Genomic DNA, 27,506 nt, shown 5'->3' on the forward strand with positions numbered 1-27,506 from the left:
CGTGTGCTCTCAGTTGTTTGTCTCTTATCTGCCACGTATTCCGACAGAAAGTTGCCTTTGAGTCTCCCGTTCTCAAATTGGCTACATGGGATGATCCCTTCGTGGTGATTACCGATGCCAGCAATTTAGCGATTGGAGTGTAATATGCGGAAGCTTCGGAGAAGGATCGGTACTTCAAAACTCAGAAAACAGCACTCTTTTCGCGACGGAATTAACGCACAAAACTGAAAGACGATGTGCAAAAAATAGAGAGAGAAGGGGGAGATGGAGAGGACACAGTATTGGGTCCCAATTACCCTCTGTAGGGCCCCCACCACGGATGGTGTATTTGCTTTATTAGAATGATGTAAATCTGAAAACAAATACAAAGTACTTGACCTTTTCTTGGCTGGAAAACCTGCCCTTGACCTTCAGTCCTTCACCCCTTTGCTTTAGCAATGTTCTTGGCTGTCCTGACCCTTGTTTGCTTGGAGCACTTGGTGAATTATGAGATGGATTCATGGATTATGGGCTGGAGTATTTATACTCCGCATAGCATCCAGTCGGCTGGCTTCAGGAAGCTCCACGACTGTGTTTTATTAATAAAATGCTTTCACACTTAATTAACTGCTGTCCAGCCTGCGCAGCCTTCTGGGGCAGCATCCTGGCTGCTGGGCACCCTGCGCATGGGTGTGGGACTGCCCCCCACACCTGGCCGACTGGCTGGGTAGGGTTTCTGACCCTGTCGGCTGCCTGTCCAGCAGTAGTACAGCTGGCCGACAGCCCCTCCAGCCCATGCCATGGCTGGTGGGCACAATGTGGGCCCTCCTGGCCCCTTGGGGGTGGTTCTACACCTCCCCCATGCCCACACTACAAGTGCAAGTGCAAGATCTTCTCACTTGGGGTAGCCCTATGGGCTGGCCCCATCTCTACATGCAAACCTACATGCCTACAGAGGCCTGGCATCCAGTTGCAAACCAGATACACAGAACATCTGACATCATTCCAGAGGGAGACTCACAGCGCGGACTGGCACTGCTTCATGTGCAGGACAGTGCACACCTGACCTTGGACTCATGTGCAGGACAATGCACACCTGACCTCGGACGACTGAGATGGATCCCTGGCTGACTCGTCCCGGACTGGGCTCACATGGGACCAGTTCACCATCCCAAGTCCTGCACCTTCTGTACAGAAATGTCTACGTGGCATCCAAGTGCGGGATGCACGTGACATCCCCTTCTGCTTAACTTGACGGAAGCTGCATAGCCTCCAAATAATCCGTCAATAATGCCGGATAGTCTTCGAAAAATTCCTTGTCGAGCCATACCGCTTCATGAGTTCCTCGGTCCTGAAACTTTGTGAGAAACTGTCGTAGTCTTCGGCCTGAGCCATGCTTGAAACGGTGCAGAAGGATCTGTTCTGGAACCATTACTTCTGCTTCATCAATGATGTCTGGTTCCGCTTCGTCTTTGACCTCTGAAGGGGGTGGACCTGCATATGGCTTTAACCAACTGACATGGAATACATCGTGCATAGTCCAACTCGGAGGTAGCTTTAACTGCATAGACACCTCATTAATCTTTTTCCGGATGGGAAATGGTCCGAAGCTCCTGAAAGACAACTTTGGGCATCGCTTGCCCACCTGCTTCAATCTTTGCTTCATTATCCGAAGATACACCCAATCTCCTTCCGAAAACTTCATGTCCCTTCGGTCTTTATTGGCCTGTCGAGTGTAGGCCTCTTGCGCTTTAGCCAATCTGTCTTTAACGGACTCTAGGATCTCCTGGTAAGTCTCCGTCACTCTGTTCGCCTCCGGTACTGAAGACGAAGTCCTGGTTAACAACGACTGGAAAGGCCTTCCAAACGCTGCCTCATATGGAGTCCTGCCAATAGCTGAAGAAAAAGAGTCATTCAAAACAGCTTGAACTAAAGGCAAAAACGATTCCCACTTACCTTGCTGATCGTGGACATAACACTTCAGCACATCAAAGGCCAACTGGTTGTATATCTCTGTCTGGCCATCTGTCTGTGGGTGGAATGCACTGGAAAAATTCAACTTAGTACCAAAATTATCAAACAATGCCCTCCAAAAATGACTGGTAAACTTGGCATCTCGGTCTGACACTATGGTCCTAGGAATCCCACCAATCGGGTACCAATGCCGAATGAATAGCTGGGCAACATCCTCGGCAGTCACATTGGCCCTGCAAGGAATAAGCATAACAAATTTGCTGAACCTGTCAACAATAGTTAAACACTGTGTATTACGCTTACTCGGACTGGGAGGCAGATTTGTGACAAAGTCCATTGAAATGTCTTGGAAAGGACCCTCCGGAATTCGCAAAGGCTGTAACAACCCTATCTTCTTTCCACGAGGAGCTTTCACCTTTTGACAAATGTCACAGCGTTGTACATATGTAAACACATCACGCCTCATCTTTGGCCAATAGTATTGCCGTTCTAATTTCTCCAGAGTCGAATTCATGCCTGTAACTTGGTTGAACACAATGCTAATCAATACACTTAAATACACTAAGATTTGAAGGACACTTGCTCAAATACAAGAAGTAAATTGCTGAATTGACAAGAGGCACACAATGAGCCGGAACGGCCGACCCCTCCCTTGAGTAAATTGTATTACTATTGGAGAAATTCAATACATAGCTTCACGGGCATTCATTGCCAAATCCTCCATGCCAATGCATATGAAATTCAGCATTTAGAAAACAATGGTATGTCGATGTAGATCACCAAGGAGCTGCCTTGATGCCCGGCCCGACTTCAGTACCCATATTCTCTACCATTGGCTCTATGTTCTACCAAGCAAGGTAGCAACATCTTCAAGAGCACATAGGACAAGAGAAATACTACACAGGGCGGCTAAACAAGGAGTCCTGCCCTTCTACTGAGTAAGTAATGACAACACATTGTCCAATTAGCTTACCAGTCTTCATGGAAGTTGTTGCAAGCGGAAGCCTTCGCGTTGGAAGCTTTAGAAGTGTTGATATCTTCGATTTGCCGCAATCCTTCGCGACAAAAGTCTTCAAGAGGATGAAGGGAACCTTGGGAAAGCTTCCCCTATGGTTCAACTTGAGAAAGGAAGGCTGAAATTAGGGTTTTCAGCAAAAAGACCAGAAATTACAGCAAAAATGAGAGCTGTTTTGCTGAATTTCAGTCATTGGGAGTGAGTAGGAGAGTGATTAGCACTTGGAAACACTCTTGGAAGCTTGGAAAACACCCTAGCAAGTTGGGTATGGCTATGGAGAGCTTGGAAATGGAGAGAAATGGTGGAAAAACAGAGTTTTCAGCCTCCAAAAATCCTCATGAAGAGAAAACACGAATTTCTCTTAATAAGTAAGTGAATTGGGGTCCAATCAGGTGAAGGGACATGGGGAGATGCCCATTTATGAGTAAAAAGGGAGGATCAGGTCCTGGACATTGAGTCTTGTCCGCCTCGGGACTTCAGTGAGTGTGAACTTGGAAGCGGTCATAATTTATAAGTGACTTTTGGGCGCCCAAACTTTAATGAAGTGGGAACGCACTCACTTATAAATATTGGCTAAGTCCTAAGGGCTATTTGAGCCTAGATTGGGTAATACTTACCACCTGTTCACATGCCACACAACCATGTCAGCAGACAGTTTCACACACACGGTTCACGGGCGGGCGTCCCCTAGCCCGGAACTACACATAGGTCATGCAGGCATGAAAACAGCATGCAATTTCATTTGCAGGCAAGCACATAAAGATGCTATGCAATGCAGCATTGGCATGAGCAATTTCCGTTCATGAAACCATATAAGACCAGGCGTTTCCAGGCAAGTATACGCAATACCAGACCCAGTGGAAAGCCAATCCTCCAGGCGTTTCCGGGCATGTACACAAAGGCACAAGTCCCAGCGGAAAGCCAAGTCCTCCAGGCGTTTCCGGGCATGTACACAAAGGCACAAGTCCCGCGGAAAGCCAAGTCCTCCAGATATTCCGGGCATGATAACATCAAGTCCCAGCGGAATATCATATCCAACTATACAGCATGACACGTGTCAATCACCTGCATAGGCATATTCCATAAGCCATGGACACCAATCCAATATGTACATAGTGTGAAAGCAAGAGTGAACCATTTGGGTGGCCAAATGGTGACATTCCCCCCCGCTTCTAAAGAGTTGTCCGCAACTGAAATGCATCCAAATATGTCTGAAGCACATGCGGGCAATCTTTGAAGAACTCTTCATCTACCCATTTAGCATCAATGGGAAGATAGTTCTTAAACTTCACAAGGTAACGCCTCACAACTTTGCCTGCAGCAAGCTTGCGTTCCTTGTGATACACAATCTGCTCTGGCTGCAAGATCTCCTCAAGCTCATCCACTTCTGGTGGATCCTCAATGACCATTTCACTGGGCTCCGGCCCTACATACTTGCGAAGGAGACTCACATGAAAAGCATTGTGTATGTGCCAATGACTAGGTAATGCCAATCTGAAAGCCACTTCATTGATCTTCTCGATCACTTGAAAAGGTCCATAGTACCTAGTTGCAAGCTTAGGATATGCACCCTCTTTGCCAAGCCTCTTTGCAAGTCTTGCTTTCTCAAATTTCAGCAATACCCAATCATTCTCTTTAACATCCAATTGCCTTCTATGCTTGTCGGCAGCCTTTTTATGCTTGTCTTGTGACCTTGCAATGGCTGTCCGCACCTGAGCAAAAGCAATATCCAAGTCTCTTACATACTCATCAGCTGCAAATATCTCATCCTTTGTGCGAAGGATGGGTGGCAAAACCACCTTACCATAAACAATCTCAAACGGGGCCTTTCCCGTAGATGCATGCACCGTGTTGTTGTATGCAAATTCCACAAGCGGTAAGTACTTCTCCCAAGAAGACTTCTGATCCGCCACATAACATTTCAAGAGATCCAACACGGCTGAATTTGCAGCCTCACTTTGCCCATCCGTTTGAGGGTGATAAGCTGATGAGAAGTCCAATTTGGTACCCATATTATCAAATAAGGCCCGCCAAAAGAGACTTGTAGTCCTGGGATCTCTATCCCCCACAATGGACTTCGGCATTCCATGATGTTTGAACACTTGTGCAAGATATATTTTAACCATATGCTCAGCTTTGATGGTCTTTTTGACCGGCAAGAAATGAGCTTGCTTGCTAAACCTGTCCACAATTGTCCAAATTGCATCATTACCATGTTGGGTACGTGGCAAGTCCATAATGAAATCCATTGTAATACTTTCCCATGGCTGCGTGGGAATAGGCAATGGCTGAAGCAAACCTGGTGCCTTTTGCCTATCAAATTTGACCTTTTGACAGGTGATACATGCACGTACATGTGCCTCTATGTCCTTCCGCATACCTGGCCAAAAGAAATACCGCTCAATCATGTGCGTAGTAGGCATTATGCCTCTATGACCAGCATATGGAGGAGCATGGCACTCATCCAAAACCTTTTGCCTCATGTCAGACACCACACATAGGCAATTATCTTTCATGAGATAACCCTCTTTGATCACATATGAGGCATGTGCATGACCAGCCATCAAATCAGCCCAAATAGTGGCAAAATCAGCATCCGTATGATACAAATCACGCATGATAGACAAGTCCCCATGAGAGGCAATCGAGATAGCTGCTACATACGGCTTTCGTGACAATGCATCGGCCACTACATTCTTCTTTCCCGGGGTGTGCAAGATCTGAAAATGAAACATAGAGAGGAAATTGGCCATCCTCATATGCTTCTCTGACAATTTAGTTTGAGTAAGAAAATATCTCAAACTCTGGTGATCTGTCTTCACAGTGAAATCAGCCCCAAGAAGATAATGTTTCCATATAGTAAGTGCATGAATTACAGCCAAGAGCTCTTTCTCATAAATGCCAAGAGATAGCTCTGCATCATGCAATCTACGACTCTCATAAGCCACGGCATGTCCCTCTTGATTAAGGACAGCCCCTATGCAATTTCCAGATGCATCACATTCCACACAAAAAGGCTTTTGCAAATCCGGAACGATCAACACTGGACCATGAGTAGTTGCATCTTTCAATTTGAGGAATGCATCTCTCTCTACATTAGTCCATTTGAACACGGCCTTCTTCTTTGTCAAATCATGCAAAGGAGAAGCAATCCATGCAAAGTGCCGAATGAACCTGCGGTAGTAAGAGCATAATCCAAGAAAACTACGGATCTCATGCACCGAACTCAATTCGGGCCAATTCCGAATTGCATCAATCTTTGCAGGATCCATTCGCACTCCATCTTTGGACACAATATGCCCAAGATAATGTATCTCTGACAAGAAGAACTCACTCTTCTTTGCATTTATGAAGAGTTTATGCTTATGGAGCTCTTCAAAAACAATAGCCAAATGAGCTTTATGCTCTTCTTCGGTCTTCGAGAAGACTAGGATGTCATCAAAGAAGACACCTGTAAATTTCCTGTACCCACGGAATATGCGATCCATCATTCTATTGAATGTAGCCGGGGCATTTGTAAGACCAAAAGGCATAACAAGATACTCATAAAGCCCAAATGCTGTCCTGAAAGCAGTTTTGTGTACATCCTGAGGCACTACACGCACTTGATGATATCCACTCTTGAGATCAATTCGGCTAAAGCATGCCGATCCATCCAACTTGTCAAGGATGTCGTCTATGCGTGGAATCGGAAACCGATTCTTGATGGTAAGCTTATTCAAAGCTCTATAATCCACACACATACGAAAGGATCCATCCTTCTTTTGAACCAAGAGAACGGGTGAACAATATGGGGAAGAGCTTGGCTGAACCAAACCCTTCTCAAGAAGCTCATTCACTTGCTTCATGATCTCCTCTTTTTGGGATGCACTTACACGATAGGCTGGCCTATTAGGTGGTGAGCTACCCGGCACAAGATCAATGCGATGATCTTCCGGTCGTACAGGTGGGACACACAATGAGCCGGAACGGCCGACCCCTCCCTTGAGTAAATTGTATTACTATTGGAGAAATTCAATACATAGCTTCACGGGCATTCATTGCCAAATCCTCCATGCCAATGCATATGAAATTCAGCATTTAGAAAACAATGGTATGTCGATGTAGATCACCAAGGAGCTGCCTTGATGCCCGGCCCGACTTCAGTACCCATATTCTCTACCATTGGCTCTATGTTCTACCAAGCAAGGTAGCAACATCTTCAAGAGCACATAGGACAAGAGAAATACTACACAGGGCGGCTAAACAAGGAGTCCTGCCCTTCTACTGAGTAAGTAATGACAACACATTGTCCAATTAGCTTACCAGTCTTCATGGAAGTTGTTGCAAGCGGAAGCCTTCGCGTTGGAAGCTTTAGAAGTGTTGATATCTTCGATTTGCCGCAATCCTTCGCGACAAAAGTCTTCAAGAGGATGAAGGGAACCTTGGGAAAGCTTCCCCTATGGTTCAACTTGAGAAAGGAAGGCTGAAATTAGGGTTTTCAGCAAAAAGACCAGAAATTACAGCAAAAATGAGAGCTGTTTTGCTGAATTTCAGTCATTGGGAGTGAGTAGGAGAGTGATTAGCACTTGGAAACACTCTTGGAAGCTTGGAAAACACCCTAGCAAGTTGGGTATGGCTATGGAGAGCTTGGAAATGGAGAGAAATGGTGGAAAAACAGAGTTTTCAGCCTCCAAAAATCCTCATGAAGAGAAAACACGAATTTCTCTTAATAAGTAAGTGAATTGGGGTCCAATCAGGTGAAGGGACATGGGGAGATGCCCATTTATGAGTAAAAAGGGAGGATCAGGTCCTGGACATTGAGTCTTGTCCGCCTCGGGACTTCAGTGAGTGTGAACTTGGAAGCGGTCATAATTTATAAGTGACTTTTGGGCGCCCAAACTTTAATGAAGTGGGAACGCACTCACTTATAAATATTGGCTAAGTCCTAAGGGCTATTTGAGCCTAGATTGGGTAATACTTACCACCTGTTCACATGCCACACAACCATGTCAGCAGACAGTTTCACACACACGGTTCACGGGCGGGCGTCCCCTAGCCCGGAACTACACATAGGTCATGCAGGCATGAAAACAGCATGCAATTTCATTTGCAGGCAAGCACATAAAGATGCTATGCAATGCAGCATTGGCATGAGCAATTTCCGTTCATGAAACCATATAAGACCAGGCGTTTCCAGGCAAGTATACGCAATACCAGACCCAGTGGAAAGCCAATCCTCCAGGCGTTTCCGGGCATGTACACAAAGGCACAAGTCCCAGCGGAAAGCCAAGTCCTCCAGGCGTTTCCGGGCATGTACACAAAGGCACAAGTCCCGCGGAAAGCCAAGTCCTCCAGATATTCCGGGCATGATAACATCAAGTCCCAGCGGAATATCATATCCAACTATACAGCATGACACGTGTCAATCACCTGCATAGGCATATTCCATAAGCCATGGACACCAATCCAATATGTACATAGTGTGAAAGCAAGAGTGAACCATTTGGGTGGCCAAATGGTGACATTCCCCCCCGCTTCTAAAGAGTTGTCCGCAACTGAAATGCATCCAAATATGTCTGAAGCACATGCGGGCAATCTTTGAAGAACTCTTCATCTACCCATTTAGCATCAATGGGAAGATAGTTCTTAAACTTCACAAGGTAACGCCTCACAACTTTGCCTGCAGCAAGCTTGCGTTCCTTGTGATACACAATCTGCTCTGGCTGCAAGATCTCCTCAAGCTCATCCACTTCTGGTGGATCCTCAATGACCATTTCACTGGGCTCCGGCCCTACATACTTGCGAAGGAGACTCACATGAAAAGCATTGTGTATGTGCCAATGACTAGGTAATGCCAATCTGAAAGCCACTTCATTGATCTTCTCGATCACTTGAAAAGGTCCATAGTACCTAGTTGCAAGCTTAGGATATGCACCCTCTTTGCCAGGCCTCTTTGCAAGTCTTGCTTTCTCAAATTTCAGCAATACCCAATCATTCTCTTTAACATCCAATTGCCTTCTATGCTTGTCGGCAGCCTTTTTATGCTTGTCTTGTGACCTTGCAATGGCTGTCCGCACCTGAGCAAAAGCAATATCCAAGTCTCTTACATACTCATCAGCTGCAAATATCTCATCCTTTGTGCGAAGGATGGGTGGCAAAACCACCTTACCATAAACAATCTCAAACGGGGCCTTTCCCGTAGATGCATGCACCGTGTTGTTGTATGCAAATTCCACAAGCGGTAAGTACTTCTCCCAAGAAGACTTCTGATCCGCCACATAACATTTCAAGAGATCCAACACGGCTGAATTTGCAGCCTCACTTTGCCCATCCGTTTGAGGGTGATAAGCTGATGAGAAGTCCAATTTGGTACCCATATTATCAAATAAGGCCCGCCAAAAGAGACTTGTAGTCCTGGGATCTCTATCCCCCACAATGGACTTCGGCATTCCATGATGTTTGAACACTTGTGCAAGATATATTTTAACCATATGCTCAGCTTTGATGGTCTTTTTGACCGGCAAGAAATGAGCTTGCTTGCTAAACCTGTCCACAATTGTCCAAATTGCATCATTACCATGTTGGGTACGTGGCAAGTCCATAATGAAATCCATTGTAATACTTTCCCATGGCTGCGTGGGAATAGGCAATGGCTGAAGCAAACCTGGTGCCTTTTGCCTATCAAATTTGACCTTTTGACAGGTGATACATGCACGTACATGTGCCTCTATGTCCTTCCGCATACCTGGCCAAAAGAAATACCGCTCAATCATGTGCGTAGTAGGCATTATGCCTCTATGACCAGCATATGGAGGAGCATGGCACTCATCCAAAACCTTTTGCCTCATGTCAGACACCACACATAGGCAATTATCTTTCATGAGATAACCCTCTTTGATCACATATGAGGCATGTGCATGACCAGCCATCAAATCAGCCCAAATAGTGGCAAAATCAGCATCCGTATGATACAAATCACGCATGATAGACAAGTCCCCATGAGAGGCAATCGAGATAGCTGCTACATACGGCTTTCGTGACAATGCATCGGCCACTACATTCTTCTTTCCCGGGGTGTGCAAGATCTGAAAATGAAACATAGAGAGGAAATTGGCCATCCTCATATGCTTCTCTGACAATTTAGTTTGAGTAAGAAAATATCTCAAACTCTGGTGATCTGTCTTCACAGTGAAATCAGCCCCAAGAAGATAATGTTTCCATATAGTAAGTGCATGAATTACAGCCAAGAGCTCTTTCTCATAAATGCCAAGAGATAGCTCTGCATCATGCAATCTACGACTCTCATAAGCCACGGCATGTCCCTCTTGATTAAGGACAGCCCCTATGCAATTTCCAGATGCATCACATTCCACACAAAAAGGCTTTTGCAAATCCGGAACGATCAACACTGGACCATGAGTAGTTGCATCTTTCAATTTGAGGAATGCATCTCTCTCTACATTAGTCCATTTGAACACGGCCTTCTTCTTTGTCAAATCATGCAAAGGAGAAGCAATCCATGCAAAGTGCCGAATGAACCTGCGGTAGTAAGAGCATAATCCAAGAAAACTACGGATCTCATGCACCGAACTCAATTCGGGCCAATTCCGAATTGCATCAATCTTTGCAGGATCCATTCGCACTCCATCTTTGGACACAATATGCCCAAGATAATGTATCTCTGACAAGAAGAACTCACTCTTCTTTGCATTTATGAAGAGTTTATGCTTATGGAGCTCTTCAAAAACAATAGCCAAATGAGCTTTATGCTCTTCTTCGGTCTTCGAGAAGACTAGGATGTCATCAAAGAAGACACCTGTAAATTTCCTGTACCCACGGAATATGCGATCCATCATTCTATTGAATGTAGCCGGGGCATTTGTAAGACCAAAAGGCATAACAAGATACTCATAAAGCCCAAATGCTGTCCTGAAAGCAGTTTTGTGTACATCCTGAGGCACTACACGCACTTGATGATATCCACTCTTGAGATCAATTCGGCTAAAGCATGCCGATCCATCCAACTTGTCAAGGATGTCGTCTATGCGTGGAATCGGAAACCGATTCTTGATGGTAAGCTTATTCAAAGCTCTATAATCCACACACATACGAAAGGATCCATCCTTCTTTTGAACCAAGAGAACGGGTGAACAATATGGGGAAGAGCTTGGCTGAACCAAACCCTTCTCAAGAAGCTCATTCACTTGCTTCATGATCTCCTCTTTTTGGGATGCACTTACACGATAGGCTGGCCTATTAGGTGGTGAGCTACCCGGCACAAGATCAATGCGATGATCTTCCGGTCGTACAGGTGGGACACACAATGAGCCGGAACGGCCGACCCCTCCCTTGAGTAAATTGTATTACTATTGGAGAAATTCAATACATAGCTTCACGGGCATTCATTGCCAAATCCTCCATGCCAATGCATATGAAATTCAGCATTTAGAAAACAATGGTATGTCGATGTAGATCACCAAGGAGCTGCCTTGATGCCCGGCCCGACTTCAGTACCCATATTCTCTACCATTGGCTCTATGTTCTACCAAGCAAGGTAGCAACATCTTCAAGAGCACATAGGACAAGAGAAATACTACACAGGGCGGCTAAACAAGGAGTCCTGCCCTTCTACTGAGTAAGTAATGACAACACATTGTCCAATTAGCTTACCAGTCTTCATGGAAGTTGTTGCAAGCGGAAGCCTTCGCGTTGGAAGCTTTAGAAGTGTTGATATCTTCGATTTGCCGCAATCCTTCGCGACAAAAGTCTTCAAGAGGATGAAGGGAACCTTGGGAAAGCTTCCCCTATGGTTCAACTTGAGAAAGGAAGGCTGAAATTAGGGTTTTCAGCAAAAAGACCAGAAATTACAGCAAAAATGAGAGCTGTTTTGCTGAATTTCAGTCATTGGGAGTGAGTAGGAGAGTGATTAGCACTTGGAAACACTCTTGGAAGCTTGGAAAACACCCTAGCAAGTTGGGTATGGCTATGGAGAGCTTGGAAATGGAGAGAAATGGTGGAAAAACAGAGTTTTCAGCCTCCAAAAATCCTCATGAAGAGAAAACACGAATTTCTCTTAATAAGTAAGTGAATTGGGGTCCAATCAGGTGAAGGGACATGGGGAGATGCCCATTTATGAGTAAAAAGGGAGGATCAGGTCCTGGACATTGAGTCTTGTCCGCCTCGGGACTTCAGTGAGTGTGAACTTGGAAGCGGTCATAATTTATAAGTGACTTTTGGGCGCCCAAACTTTAATGAAGTGGGAACGCACTCACTTATAAATATTGGCTAAGTCCTAAGGGCTATTTGAGCCTAGATTGGGTAATACTTACCACCTGTTCACATGCCACACAACCATGTCAGCAGACAGTTTCACACACACGGTTCACGGGCGGGCGTCCCCTAGCCCGGAACTACACATAGGTCATGCAGGCATGAAAACAGCATGCAATTTCATTTGCAGGCAAGCACATAAAGATGCTATGCAATGCAGCATTGGCATGAGCAATTTCCGTTCATGAAACCATATAAGACCAGGCGTTTCCAGGCAAGTATACGCAATACCAGACCCAGTGGAAAGCCAATCCTCCAGGCGTTTCCGGGCATGTACACAAAGGCACAAGTCCCAGCGGAAAGCCAAGTCCTCCAGGCGTTTCCGGGCATGTACACAAAGGCACAAGTCCCGCGGAAAGCCAAGTCCTCCAGATATTCCGGGCATGATAACATCAAGTCCCAGCGGAATATCATATCCAACTATACAGCATGACACGTGTCAATCACCTGCATAGGCATATTCCATAAGCCATGGACACCAATCCAATATGTACATAGTGTGAAAGCAAGAGTGAACCATTTGGGTGGCCAAATGGTGACATTCCCCCCCGCTTCTAAAGAGTTGTCCGCAACTGAAATGCATCCAAATATGTCTGAAGCACATGCGGGCAATCTTTGAAGAACTCTTCATCTACCCATTTAGCATCAATGGGAAGATAGTTCTTAAACTTCACAAGGTAACGCCTCACAACTTTGCCTGCAGCAAGCTTGCGTTCCTTGTGATACACAATCTGCTCTGGCTGCAAGATCTCCTCAAGCTCATCCACTTCTGGTGGATCCTCAATGACCATTTCACTGGGCTCCGGCCCTACATACTTGCGAAGGAGACTCACATGAAAAGCATTGTGTATGTGCCAATGACTAGGTAATGCCAATCTGAAAGCCACTTCATTGATCTTCTCGATCACTTGAAAAGGTCCATAGTACCTAGTTGCAAGCTTAGGATATGCACCCTCTTTGCCAGGCCTCTTTGCAAGTCTTGCTTTCTCAAATTTCAGCAATACCCAATCATTCTCTTTAACATCCAATTGCCTTCTATGCTTGTCGGCAGCCTTTTTATGCTTGTCTTGTGACCTTGCAATGGCTGTCCGCACCTGAGCAAAAGCAATATCCAAGTCTCTTACATACTCATCAGCTGCAAATATCTCATCCTTTGTGCGAAGGATGGGTGGCAAAACCACCTTACCATAAACAATCTCAAACGGGGCCTTTCCCGTAGATGCATGCACCGTGTTGTTGTATGCAAATTCCACAAGCGGTAAGTACTTCTCCCAAGAAGACTTCTGATCCGCCACATAACATTTCAAGAGATCCAACACGGCTGAATTTGCAGCCTCACTTTGCCCATCCGTTTGAGGGTGATAAGCTGATGAGAAGTCCAATTTGGTACCCATATTATCAAATAAGGCCCGCCAAAAGAGACTTGTAGTCCTGGGATCTCTATCCCCCACAATGGACTTCGGCATTCCATGATGTTTGAACACTTGTGCAAGATATATTTTAACCATATGCTCAGCTTTGATGGTCTTTTTGACCGGCAAGAAATGAGCTTGCTTGCTAAACCTGTCCACAATTGTCCAAATTGCATCATTACCATGTTGGGTACGTGGCAAGTCCATAATGAAATCCATTGTAATACTTTCCCATGGCTGCGTGGGAATAGGCAATGGCTGAAGCAAACCTGGTGCCTTTTGCCTATCAAATTTGACCTTTTGACAGGTGATACATGCACGTACATGTGCCTCTATGTCCTTCCGCATACCTGGCCAAAAGAAATACCGCTCAATCATGTGCGTAGTAGGCATTATGCCTCTATGACCAGCATATGGAGGAGCATGGCACTCATCCAAAACCTTTTGCCTCATGTCAGACACCACACATAGGCAATTATCTTTCATGAGATAACCCTCTTTGATCACATATGAGGCATGTGCATGACCAGCCATCAAATCAGCCCAAATAGTGGCAAAATCAGCATCCGTATGATACAAATCACGCATGATAGACAAGTCCCCATGAGAGGCAATCGAGATAGCTGCTACATACGGCTTTCGTGACAATGCATCGGCCACTACATTCTTCTTTCCCGGGGTGTGCAAGATCTGAAAATGAAACATAGAGAGGAAATTGGCCATCCTCATATGCTTCTCTGACAATTTAGTTTGAGTAAGAAAATATCTCAAACTCTGGTGATCTGTCTTCACAGTGAAATCAGCCCCAAGAAGATAATGTTTCCATATAGTAAGTGCATGAATTACAGCCAAGAGCTCTTTCTCATAAATGCCAAGAGATAGCTCTGCATCATGCAATCTACGACTCTCATAAGCCACGGCATGTCCCTCTTGATTAAGGACAGCCCCTATGCAATTTCCAGATGCATCACATTCCACACAAAAAGGCTTTTGCAAATCCGGAACGATCAACACTGGACCATGAGTAGTTGCATCTTTCAATTTGAGGAATGCATCTCTCTCTACATTAGTCCATTTGAACACGGCCTTCTTCTTTGTCAAATCATGCAAAGGAGAAGCAATCCATGCAAAGTGCCGAATGAACCTGCGGTAGTAAGAGCATAATCCAAGAAAACTACGGATCTCATGCACCGAACTCAATTCGGGCCAATTCCGAATTGCATCAATCTTTGCAGGATCCATTCGCACTCCATCTTTGGACACAATATGCCCAAGATAATGTATCTCTGACAAGAAGAACTCACTCTTCTTTGCATTTATGAAGAGTTTATGCTTATGGAGCTCTTCAAAAACAATAGCCAAATGAGCTTTATGCTCTTCTTCGGTCTTCGAGAAGACTAGGATGTCATCAAAGAAGACACCTGTAAATTTCCTGTACCCACGGAATATGCGATCCATCATTCTATTGAATGTAGCCGGGGCATTTGTAAGACCAAAAGGCATAACAAGATACTCATAAAGCCCAAATGCTGTCCTGAAAGCAGTTTTGTGTACATCCTGAGGCACTACACGCACTTGATGATATCCACTCTTGAGATCAATTCGGCTAAAGCATGCCGATCCATCCAACTTGTCAAGGATGTCGTCTATGCGTGGAATCGGAAACCGATTCTTGATGGTAAGCTTATTCAAAGCTCTATAATCCACACACATACGAAAGGATCCATCCTTCTTTTGAACCAAGAGAACGGGTGAACAATATGGGGAAGAGCTTGGCTGAACCAAACCCTTCTCAAGAAGCTCATTCACTTGCTTCATGATCTCCTCTTTTTGGGATGCACTTACACGATAGGCTGGCCTATTAGGTGGTGAGCTACCCGGCACAAGATCAATGCGATGATCTTCCGGTCGTACAGGTGGTAACTCATTTGGTAACTCATCAGCAAAACAATCATTGTGCTCTTGCAAAAATTTCAGCCTATCATTACTAAGAGTGTTTACATGTACATTATTTTTCTCAACATGATCTCGTACAAAAATCAAGTACGCAAAAACACTCTTTTTCATTACTTTCTTAATTTGTACATGAGATACAAGGGGAATGGTATCACCCTCTTCACCAGCATCAATTACATGTTCTCGGCCTTTATGCATGAAGGTGATCCTGTTAGTCTTGTAAGCCTTGCACGGATCAATACGTGTATGCCAAGGCTTTCCAAGCAATACATCACAGCCATTCAAAGGCGCCACAAGAAAATCCTCATGATCCACATAGCCTTGAATGTGTATGCGCAACTTGCCAAAAATAGGCATGACCTGCACTTCTCTACCAACAAAGGCAGCCCCTGCTTCAATTTGAGGACCCATGTCCTTCACTTCAATACCCAAAGCAGCTGCCATCTGAGTGGATATGAAATTCTCCGATGCACAATCATCAAACATGAACAAAGCGGGTTGATCTTTGAGCTGTCCCCAAGCTTTACATACAACCCTATCTTTGCTATCATGTGAAGTGTTGCCCTGCACATCCGGAACCATATGCACATTAGGCTTCGGTACATTAGCATTTTCAGCTTTGTTCTTCTTATTTGGGCATGCTCTTGCCATGTGCTCAGTGCTGCCACAAGTAAAGCATTTGCCTTCACGCATATATTGCTCCTTCTTCTCAACACTAAGACCAAAGTTTGCCGGCTTATAAGGGCGCTTGTTAGCAAACTTATTTTCAGCTTTTGGACCTGATTTGGCTTGGTTTTGGTCCCTTTTAGGTGGCTGTCCATCATTTTGCAGGTTTTGGACAGCCCTCTCTTTGCCTTGAAATGAGGGTTTAGCCTTATTGGATCGACTCAATTTGAGTTCCAATTGCTCGGTGGCGGTGGCGGCTGCGATTAATTGGTGTAAGGTATGACCATGATACATTTGTAATCCCGCTTTGTACACGGGTTGCAATCCCGATTGAAACCTTCTCTTCCTTTCCGCCTCGGTGACATGCATAAATGGAGACACCTCCAAAAGCACTTTCCAAAACTTTTGTACATATGCATTTACCGATTCCCCCTCATTTTGCTTTACCCAATCCCACTTCATTGTTATCTCATTCAATGCATTGGGAGGCAAGAATTGAGCATAAAACCTCTCCTTGAACTCTTTCCATGATCTAACAGGATTCGGTGAGAGCTTCTCCGTGAGCCACCAATGGGCAGCAGTGCCTTTCATGAACATGCTTACATGCCGGATCATGGATTTCTGAGTGAAATCCTCATCACTGAAAGCAATATCAAACTGGGCAATAAAAGCAAGTGCCTTTGATGCATCATATTCTCCATGATATGTGTCAAACTTCACAGATTTGTCTCCGGCTTTGAAGTCACGAGACTTTGATGCATGTGTGTGCATCTCAACATGTTTTCCCCCATGTTTGTCCATTGGGACAGTCCCTGTAATTGGCATCATTTTTGGACCAAAAGGTGATGCATAAGGCATAGATACATGTGCCCTGTACGCATGAGGCATGGCTGGCCCCTCAACATGCATTGATACATTTTCAGCCATAGCTTCTCCCTCACGAGCACACTCGAAGGCATGAGTGGCATGAGAGATACGCGGAATACCTGCACCAACAGAAAATTGCAGCCCATGTTGCATGTGTTGTGCATGTACATTTTCAGCCGGCAATGGCATTTGACATACATTTTGACCACTGCCATAAACATTGTATCCTTCACGAGCTACATGAGATATTCCTGCATGGCGTGAAGTCACTGATTGTTCCTCTCCCATAGCATGGAGATTCATCCTCTTAGACATAACTTCTTGTTCGGGCACTTGTGGGGATTCCAAGACATGTGGGATGGTTGCCTTTTCTGCATAGGCATCCTCGGTACGAGCCAAGTATGCACGTGCTGCATCCCTTGGTTGCATGTGCAACTCTTGAGCAATCATTGCCATTGCATGATCCATATAAGATTCAGCTTTCTTGGCCTTCAAACGATCATGTACCAATGGGTCCTCGCGGCGATAGAGATTCAATTCTTCTTGTTGTGCATGGAGAAGAGCCTGCATACGAGTAAGTTCAGCTCTCAAGACTATGGACTCTTCTTCTTGCATCTTCTCTTTGCCACGAGACGGCTGTCCCACATATTCATGTTCCCTATTGTGCACCACATGAGTTTGCTCATCCTGTAAAGCATTGGAGGCATGCATTTCATTGTCCCTGCCACTTGTATTAGCATCTCCAACATTCATTGTATGGCTGTCCATAATGTTCTAAGTGTAGAGATAGCTAGTGTTCACGGTGATCGTCTCTCACGATAGAAGTGAAAGAGAACCGTATGCTCTGATACCAATGTAACTTGGTTGAACACAATGCTAATCAATACACTTAAATACACTAAGATTTGAAGGACACTTGCTCAAATACAAGAAGTAAATTGCTGAATTGACAAGAGGCACACAATGAGCCGGAACGGCCGACCCCTCCCTTGAGTAAATTGTATTACTATTGGAGAAATTCAATACATAGCTTCACGGGCATTCATTGCCAAATCCTCCATGCCAATGCATATGAAATTCAGCATTTAGAAAACAATGGTATGTCGATGTAGATCACCAAGGAGCTGCCTTGATGCCCGGCCCGACTTCAGTACCCATATTCTCTACCATTGGCTCTATGTTCTACCAAGCAAGGTAGCAACATCTTCAAGAGCACATAGGACAAGAGAAATACTACACAGGGCGGCTAAACAAGGAGTCCTGCCCTTCTACTGAGTAAGTAATGACAACACATTGTCCAATTAGCTTACCAGTCTTCATGGAAGTTGTTGCAAGCGGAAGCCTTCGCGTTGGAAGCTTTAGAAGTGTTGATATCTTCGATTTGCCGCAATCCTTCGCGACAAAAGTCTTCAAGAGGATGAAGGGAACCTTGGGAAAGCTTCCCCTATGGTTCAACTTGAGAAAGGAAGGCTGAAATTAGGGTTTTCAGCAAAAAGACCAGAAATTACAGCAAAAATGAGAGCTGTTTTGCTGAATTTCAGTCATTGGGAGTGAGTAGGAGAGTGATTAGCACTTGGAAACACTCTTGGAAGCTTGGAAAACACCCTAGCAAGTTGGGTATGGCTATGGAGAGCTTGGAAATGGAGAGAAATGGTGGAAAAACAGAGTTTTCAGCCTCCAAAAATCCTCATGAAGAGAAAACACGAATTTCTCTTAATAAGTAAGTGAATTGGGGTCCAATCAGGTGAAGGGACATGGGGAGATGCCCATTTATGAGTAAAAAGGGAGGATCAGGTCCTGGACATTGAGTCTTGTCCGCCTCGGGACTTCAGTGAGTGTGAACTTGGAAGCGGTCATAATTTATAAGTGACTTTTGGGCGCCCAAACTTTAATGAAGTGGGAACGCACTCACTTATAAATATTGGCTAAGTCCTAAGGGCTATTTGAGCCTAGATTGGGTAATACTTACCACCTGTTCACATGCCACACAACCATGTCAGCAGACAGTTTCACACACACGGTTCACGGGCGGGCGTCCCCTAGCCCGGAACTACACATAGGTCATGCAGGCATGAAAACAGCATGCAATTTCATTTGCAGGCAAGCACATAAAGATGCTATGCAATGCAGCATTGGCATGAGCAATTTCCGTTCATGAAACCATATAAGACCAGGCGTTTCCAGGCAAGTATACGCAATACCAGACCCAGTGGAAAGCCAATCCTCCAGGCGTTTCCGGGCATGTACACAAAGGCACAAGTCCCAGCGGAAAGCCAAGTCCTCCAGGCGTTTCCGGGCATGTACACGGCACAAGTCCCGCGGAAAGCCAAGTCCTCCAGATATTCCGGGCATGATAACATCAAGTCCCAGCGGAATATCATATCCAACTATACAGCATGACACGTGTCAATCACCTGCATAGGCATATTCCATAAGCCATGGACACCAATCCAATATGTACATAGTGTGAAAGCAAGTGTGAACCATTTGGGTGGCCAAATGGTGACAATGCCCCTATGACCACCTGTAATGGCGTCATGGGCATCATGGAGAAGAGCTGCCCGGAATGATTTCATGACACATAGTCGGCCTTTGTAGAAAAGCCAACCATCGCGTATCAGAAAATGGCATGGTCCTGTGGCATCCAATGCCTGTTCCCACTGAGTACCGAATTCCTCGGAATCCGCGTACATGTGCTTCATGTCTTCTAGTCCTGTACCAACAAGGTCCAGTCTAGTGGTCTGAATCGCAGATACTTGCCCCTTCCTGCTCAAAGCATCGGCCACTGGATTGGCCTTTCCTGGAAGGTACTCAATCATTCCACCGAACTGCTGGAATATCTGACTCCAGCGGTGTTGTCGATCACTCCACTGTGCACTTGGCATCGTCTGAATCCAGCGCAATGCCTGATGGTCAGTGCGAACCTCGAAGTCACGGCCATACAGGAAATGTTTCCAATGTTTCAAGGCCTGAATAACTGCTAGGAGTTCACGATCATAGACTGAGTAGTTCTTTTCGGCGGGCAGTAACTTACGAGACATGTAAGCTACTGGATGACCATTCTGTTGCAATACACCTCCAATTGCGATGTTACTCGCATCGGTGATTACTTGAAATGGTTCGTCCCACGAGGCAAGGGCTAAACAAGGCGCTTCTGACAAAGCCACCTTGAGGTTCTGGAATGCCTCCAACGCTCGTGGAGTCATTCGAATCTTTTGCCTCCTTGTTTTCACTCCCTTTAGCAGATCGGTGAGGTCTGCCGAGAGATCAGAAAACTTGTCGATGTGGGTGGAATATGCCTGGCATATACCCACAAATGATCTAATGTCATAAGCAGTCTGAGGTACTTCCCAGTTAACAATCTCGGCCACTTTAGCCGGATCAAGTCGAATGCCTTCAGCACTGATTATATATCCCAAGTAATGTACCTGGAACAGATAAAATTCTGACTTCTTTCATTGATATAGAGCTCGTTGCTTTCCAGCAACTTTAGGACTTTCTCCACATCAATTGTCATGCTGCTCAACTGTAGCTGAAAATATGAGTATGTCGTCCAGAAATATGAACACACACACTCCAATCAACTCCCGGAAAATACGCATCATCATGCGGTTAAATGTAGCTGGGGCGTTCGTCAATCCAAATGGCATAACCACAAATTCATAGTGGGCCCGTTCTGTACGGAAAGCTGTCTTGGGGATGTCCCCCTCAACAATCCGAACCTGGTGGTACCCACTCTTTAAATCCAGTTTGGAGAACACCTTAGCTCCATTCAGCCTCTCGAGGATATAGTCAATTCGAGGCATCGGAAATCTGCTCTTGATAGTCAACTTGTTGAGTGCACGATAATCGACACACAACCGAGAAGACCCATCTTTCTTCTTGACAAATAAGATCGGTGCTGCAAATGGCGACACGCTGGGGCGGATGAAGCCAGCTTGCAACAATTCTTGGAGTTGGCGGTCCAACTCCGATTCCATTGCCTTAGACAGGCGATACGAAAACTTGCTCGGGGGTTCCGAGCATGGGAGGAGGTCAATCTTGTGATCCTCCGGTCTGGACGGGGGAAGCTAGGGAGGGAGACTGTCCCGAAGAAAAATCTTCTGGAAACTTTTCATGGAGAACCGAGTACTTCTCGGAAGCACTGGCCACCGTCTGGGCTGTCTGGATGTAAATCATCGCACACTGTGCGCCTTTCCTGACTGCTCGCTTAGCCTGCAAGTGGCTTATGAGCGGAAAGTTTGGAATACCTGGCTCACACTTAATGGTCACCGGGGTGTTTGACACATTCCGATCAATCCGGAACGTGTGCTTGTCCCACTTGACATCAGGAAGAAACTTGTGAAACCACTGGATACCCAAAATTATGTCTGCTCCTACAAGAGGAGCAACCATAAAGTCACGCACAAACTCTATGCCCTGAATGACTAACTTAGCACCTAGAGCTTCATACTTGACGCTCGTTGTCATACCTGTGCTAAAACCCTCAACCTGTTTGTCCACCGGAGTCAGCTCGAAACGGGCACGCCTAGCGGCCTCTTCCGTGATCACATCCTCCGTGCTGCCGCTGTCAAACAAGACGACGACTCTCTGGCCACCTATGTAGCCAAAGGACTTGAGCAATTCGTTGCGCTCATACTCCTGGTCATGGGCGCCCTTCTGCTTATCTTCGAGCTCCCGGCTAATAATTGCTCCAACTGAAGCACCGGGGGTGGAAGAACTAGGGGTAGCCGCTGGGGTCTGTGTGGGAGCTATGCTCACCACGGAAGCAGTGGAGGCGGCGGCGGCCTTTGGAGGCTTCTTCGGGCAATCCCGAGAAGTATGTCCTTTTGTGTGACAAAAGTAACATCTACCCTCCTTCCTGTACTGAGAAAGCTCCTCAGCACTCAACTTGCCACCTGTCTTGCCTGCCTCCGCTTTCTGGTCTGGAGTAAGCTTAGACGCATTGTTCGAGTTCTTGGAGCCAGAGGCTCCCGGGCTCTGTCCTGGGGAAGACCCCGTCTGGTTCTGGCTTTTGCCCCCCGAGGCGTTAGCCTTGGGAGAAGCCGGCTGGGAAGTCTTGGGCTTGCCACCATTGTGTTTCATTTCTGCACTCTGCGCAAGCGAGAGTGCGTCCTCAAAGGTGGCTGGTCTAAACATACGCACCTCCCATTGGATTTGCGTGTCCAGGCCATACAAAAACTGCCCTTTCTTGTCTGAATCAGATAAGCCTAATTGTAGACACAAGGTCGAAATTTTATTGGCAAACTGAAGGACTGGTTGCGCGTTCTGACGCGCACCCCTGAACTCGTCTTCGAGTCGCTCAAGGTAGTGGGGCGGTAAAAACCGCTGCTTAAGGTCACGGACGAACTCGTCCCACACATAAGCTGCCATACCTGATCTGGTGTGGGCATGAGCCCACTGAGTCCACCAAGGAATGGCCTCACCTTCCAAGTACCAACTAGCTAAGATCACTTTGTCAGTATCTGTTTTCCTAACTGCGGCAAAGTAAGCTTCAAATTGATGTAACCATGAATACAGAGTAGTGGGATCGAGTTTACCATTATACTTACTGAAATTCATTTTCTCGGGAAAATGATTCGAGGGCACCGCCGGTGTCAATCTGGCGTCCAAAGCTCGGAGGTAACGCTCTTTTCCACTCGTCGCATGGCGTCGTCTTCTCGTTGTCGAATCTCCAATCCACGCATCTGCATCTCAAGCAAGGAGCTTGGCTGCGGCTGTGACCCTGCGAGAGGGTCCCTGTGACGAGGATCTGGTATCTGGGATACGGAAGGAGAGGGAGGAGGAGATGGAAAACGCGACGCTGGGGAGCGAGAACGCTCCTCCAGAGCCAAAATCCGCGCCTTCTGCTCATCCAACTTGGTTGTCTGGTCTGCGATTGCTCGCATCATCTGCTGGAACATGTCTGTTACACTCAAGCCGGGTGCCCTAGCTGGGCTGCCTGGTGCACTCTGGTCCCATGGTTCTGGTTCTCTCTCGTCGCCAAAGCTCGCCATAGCGGGAAAATGCAGTTCCTTTCCGGAACGCAATCTGACCATCCACTATCTGTGTGGGAGACTTCCGGAGGCTTCCGGAGGCCAAAAACCAACCGTCCTTCGAGGGACAGGAGTCACTCCGAAAGGAGTAGTCCACCGGCGTCTAAAAACCAACCACACGAGCGAAAAAATTTTCTGGTTTTCTTTGCTGAATCTTTGTTCTTGAAGTGAGCTCTGATACCACTGTAATATGCGGAAGCTTCGGAGAAGGATCGGTACTTCAAAACTCAGAAAACAGCACTCTTTTCGCGACGGAATTAACGCACAAAACTGAAAGACGATGTGCAGAAAATAGAGAGAGAAGGGGGAGATGGAGAGGACACAGTATTGGGTCCCAATTACCCTCTGTAGGGCCCCCACCACGGATGGTGTATTTGCTTTATTAGAATGATGTAAATCTGAAAACAAATACAAAGTACTTGACCTTTTCTTGGCTGGAAAACCTGCCCTTGACCTTCAGTCCTTCACCCCTTTGCTTTAGCAATGTTCTTGGCTGTCCTGGCCCTTGTTTGCTTGGAGCACTTGGTGAATTATGAGATGGATTCATGGATTATGGGCTGGAGTATTTATACTCCGCATAGCATCCAGTCGGCTGGCTTCAGGAAGCTCCACGACTGTGTTTTATTAATAAAATGCTTTCACACTTAATTAACTGCTGTCCAGCCTGCGCAGCCTTCTGGGGCAGCATCCTGGCTGCTGGGCACCCTGCGCATGGGTGTGGGACTGCCCCCCACACCTGGCCGACTGGCTGGGTAGGGTTTCTGACCCTGTCGGCTGCCTGTCCAGCAGTAGTACCGCTGGCCGACAGCCCCTCCAGCCCATGCCATGGCTGGTGGGCACAATGTGGGCCCTCCTGGCCCCTTGGGGGTGGTTCTACACCTCCCCCATGCCCACACTACAAGTGCAAGTGCAAGATCTTCTCACTTGGGGTAGCCCTATGGGCTGGCCCCATCTCTACATGCAAACCTACATGCCTACAGAGGCCTGGCATCCAGTTGCAAACCAGATACACAGAACATCTGACATCATTCCAGAGGGAGACTCACAGCGCGGACTGGCACTGCTTCATGTGCAGGACAGTGCACACCTGACCTTAGACTCATGTGCAGGACAATGCACACCTGACCTCGGACGACTGAGATGGATCCCTAGCTGACTCGTCCCGGACTGGGCTCACATGGGACCAGTTCACCATCCCAAGTCCTGCACCTTCTGTACAGAAATGTCTACGTGGCATCCAAGTGCGGGATGCACGTGACAGGAGTTGTCCTCCAAGAAGGCCACCCAGTGGCTTACTACACCCAGAAATTAAATGATGCAAAAAAGAACTATTCTATGTATGACAAAGAGCTATTCGGGGTGACGACAACAAGCATTGGAACATTTCCTTTACCGGAGAGATTTCACTATTAAGACAGATCATTAGGCACTTAAATGGTTACAAACCATGCCTACTGCCCAATGGAGTGACAGACAAGCCAAATGGAGTCAAATCTTCCAATATTTGGAGATATGATTGAATACATTCCTAGCACAAATAACCCCATTGCCAATGCTCTAAGTGGAAAAGGCACAATTTAAAATTTGCAAGAGTCCACTGTGCTTGAAATACGGGAAAAAGATCTCGACAGTATGAAGACCTACGAGGATTCGTTGGAATACGGGGCTCAATGTAGATTGGCCTTGCAATCAAAATCGGGTCGTTATACCATCGATAATGGTTCGTTATTTTACAAGAACTGGCTGAGCATTCTCGGGAAAAGCGAGAAGCACTTCTCCATGATGCCATGACTCTCTCGTTGGAGGTCATCATAGTACCAACAGTACATTGGAGAAGCTTGAGCAATCATTCTATGAGACGGGATGTCTATCAATATGTCCAAGCATGCCAGATATGCCAAAAAGTGAAGGTACCTCATACGAAACAGGCAAGGTTTCTTCAGCCTCTGCCAGTTCCCGACAGTCCTTTCCAAGATTTCAATATGCACTTTGTTGGGCCTCTTCTTCCTGCAGTTGAATCTCACAACACACAATGCATAACCATTGTGGACTGATTTAGTAAATTTTGCATGTTGATCCCATACAAGCAAACAGCCACAGCTGAAGACATCGCTCGCATGTTCATCCGACATTGGTAACCCATCGGTGGTTTACCAAGGACAATTACATTAGATAGGATTCCAAAGTTTACTTCAAATTTTTGGAGAGCATTATTCGACAACTTTGGAACCAAGTTGCACCTGTCCAGTACATTCCATCCGCAAAGAGACGGCCACATAGAAACCTACAATCAGCTCACTTTTGATGTTCTCAAATTGTATTGCCATGGCAGGCAGTCAAAGTAGGAGCATTATCTTTCTTTGGTTCAGGCCATCCTCAATGACACTCATTCATCTAGCATTGGTTGAACTTCGTACGAGGCAACATTTGGTCGCCGTTTCTCGTCACTACTTACGAGAATGGTATCACCTTCCTTTAAGGCCAACAAGACCACTGAAACTTTTTCAGAGATCATTATGTCAAGGAGCGCCTTGCCAAAGCACAGGAAACATACACCACGCAAACCAACAAATCAAGACGAGATGTCAACTTTAAAGAAGAGGATTGTGTATATCTCTGGATAATGAAGCAGAGATTGAAGCAAGTGGGCAAACATTGTCCAAAAATATCCTTTCGCAGCTTCGGACACTTTCCTATCATTAAAAAGATAAATGATGTCTCTATAGAGCTTAAGCTACCAGATAGTTGGACTATGCATAATGTTTTCCATTTTTCTTGGTTGAAGCCCTACATTGGTCCAGCTTTGCAAGGTATTGCGGTTGAGCAACAACCAGATGTGGTAGACGAAGCCAAAGTAATTGAGCTTGCACAGATTCTCCTCCACAAATAGAAGCATGGATCCAGTCGAAGACAAAGACAATTCTACACGAAGTTCAAGGACCAAGGTGCCCATGAAGCAATGTGGCTCGACGAAGAGTCCTTTTTAGAGTATCCCCAACTCCTCGCGGATGGACTACTTGGAAGCGATGAACCGCAAAACCCCATTGTAAGCCCCAGTCCGGGACATGTAAGATACAAGCTACATAGGTCAGTCTCCACAACCATAGAGAGTCTACATGTGTCAGTCCTCTTACCCACTTGGGGAATTCATCAAATAGATGCATCTAGATTTGCAAAAGCCTTTTAGTGTGGAATGTGATGCATCTGGAACTTGCATAGGAGTTGTCCTTAATCAAGAGGGACATGCCGTGGCTTATGAGAGCCGTAGATTGCATGATGCAGAGCTCTCTCTTGGCATTTATGAGAAAGAGCTCTTGGCTGTAATTCATGCACTTACTATACATAAACATTACCTTCTTCGGACTAATTTCACTGTAAAGACAGATCACCAAAGTTTGAGGTATTTTCTTGCCCAAACTAAGTTGTCAAAGAAGCATATGAGGATGGCCAATTTCCTCTCTATGTTTCATTTTCAGATCTTGCACACGCCAGGAAAGAAGAATGTAGTGGCCGATGCATTGTCACGAAAGCCGTACGTAGCAGCTATCTCGATTGCCTCATGGGGACTTGTCTGCCATGCATGATTTGTATCATACGGATGCTGATTTTGCCACTATTTGGACTGATTTGATGGCTGGTCATGCACATCCCTCATATGTGATCAAAGAGGGTTATCTCATGAAAGATAATTGCCTATGTGTGGTGTCTGACATGAGGCAAAAGGTTTTGGATGAGTGCCATGCTCCTCCATATGCTGGTCATAGAGGCATAATGCCCACTATGCACATGATTGAGCGGTATTTCTTTTGGCCAGGTATGCGGAAGGACAGAGGCACATGTACGTGTTAGAAGTCATCTCCTGTCTATATTCATACACCAGGGCCTCTGTTGTGGGTGTGCCCGCCCTGAATAAGGTGTTTTATCATTTTTCCACACTCCCCGTATTTTTTCCATTTTTTCCTAGTGGTGGGAGGGTTGCCAGAGGATGCCAGGAGCACTCCAGTGCTGGCCGACTGCATGTTTATCAGTCGTGGGCTACTGGGCTGCTGGCCGACTGGAGTTTCTCAGTCGTGGGCATTCATCTGCTAGCCGACTGCATTTATGCAATCGTGGGACCATTTTCAGCAGTCGTGGGCACTTCATATGCTGGCCGACTGCTCTTCCAGGGATGTATATATAGGCCCCTTGCCCCCACCACTTCCTCATTCAGTTTTCTCGGGATCTTGTGTATAGAGAAGAGTTTACACACCTATCTCTCTGTGTTTCTTGTGCTGTTTATTTTCTGCAGTC

The 27,506-nt window shown here is 46.0% G+C and overlaps 2 protein-coding genes across 7 annotated transcripts in view; both read right to left on the reverse strand.

Annotated features, from left to right (window-relative positions):
- Positions 1–27,506, reverse strand: part of LOC147630215 (tail-anchored protein insertion receptor WRB-like protein) — a 63,379-nt gene that overhangs the window by 10,807 nt on the left and 25,066 nt on the right. The window lies entirely within an intron of this gene.
- Positions 668–1,683, reverse strand: LOC147630216 (uncharacterized). Its single transcript, XM_086811854.1, has 2 exons — positions 1,076–1,683; positions 668–1,041 (listed from the first exon to the last, which is right to left on the reverse strand). Exon 1 carries the CDS (start codon positions 1,643–1,645, stop codon positions 1,226–1,228), a length of 420 nt encoding a protein of 139 aa, XP_086667980.1. The 5' UTR covers positions 1,646–1,683; the 3' UTR covers positions 668–1,041; positions 1,076–1,225.

Source organism: Cibotium barometz, chromosome 17 (assembly GCF_041138505.1).
Source record: "Cibotium barometz isolate CiBa-2024 chromosome 17, ASM4113850v1, whole genome shotgun sequence".
Lineage (NCBI taxonomy): Eukaryota > Viridiplantae > Streptophyta > Polypodiopsida > Cyatheales > Cibotiaceae > Cibotium > Cibotium barometz.

Excerpts from the sequence above, each read along its gene's own strand:
- LOC147630216 (XM_086811854.1), bottom strand. The coding sequence starts at position 1,645 with ATGAAGCAAAGATTGAAGCAGGTGGGCAAGCGATGCCCAAAGTTGTCT.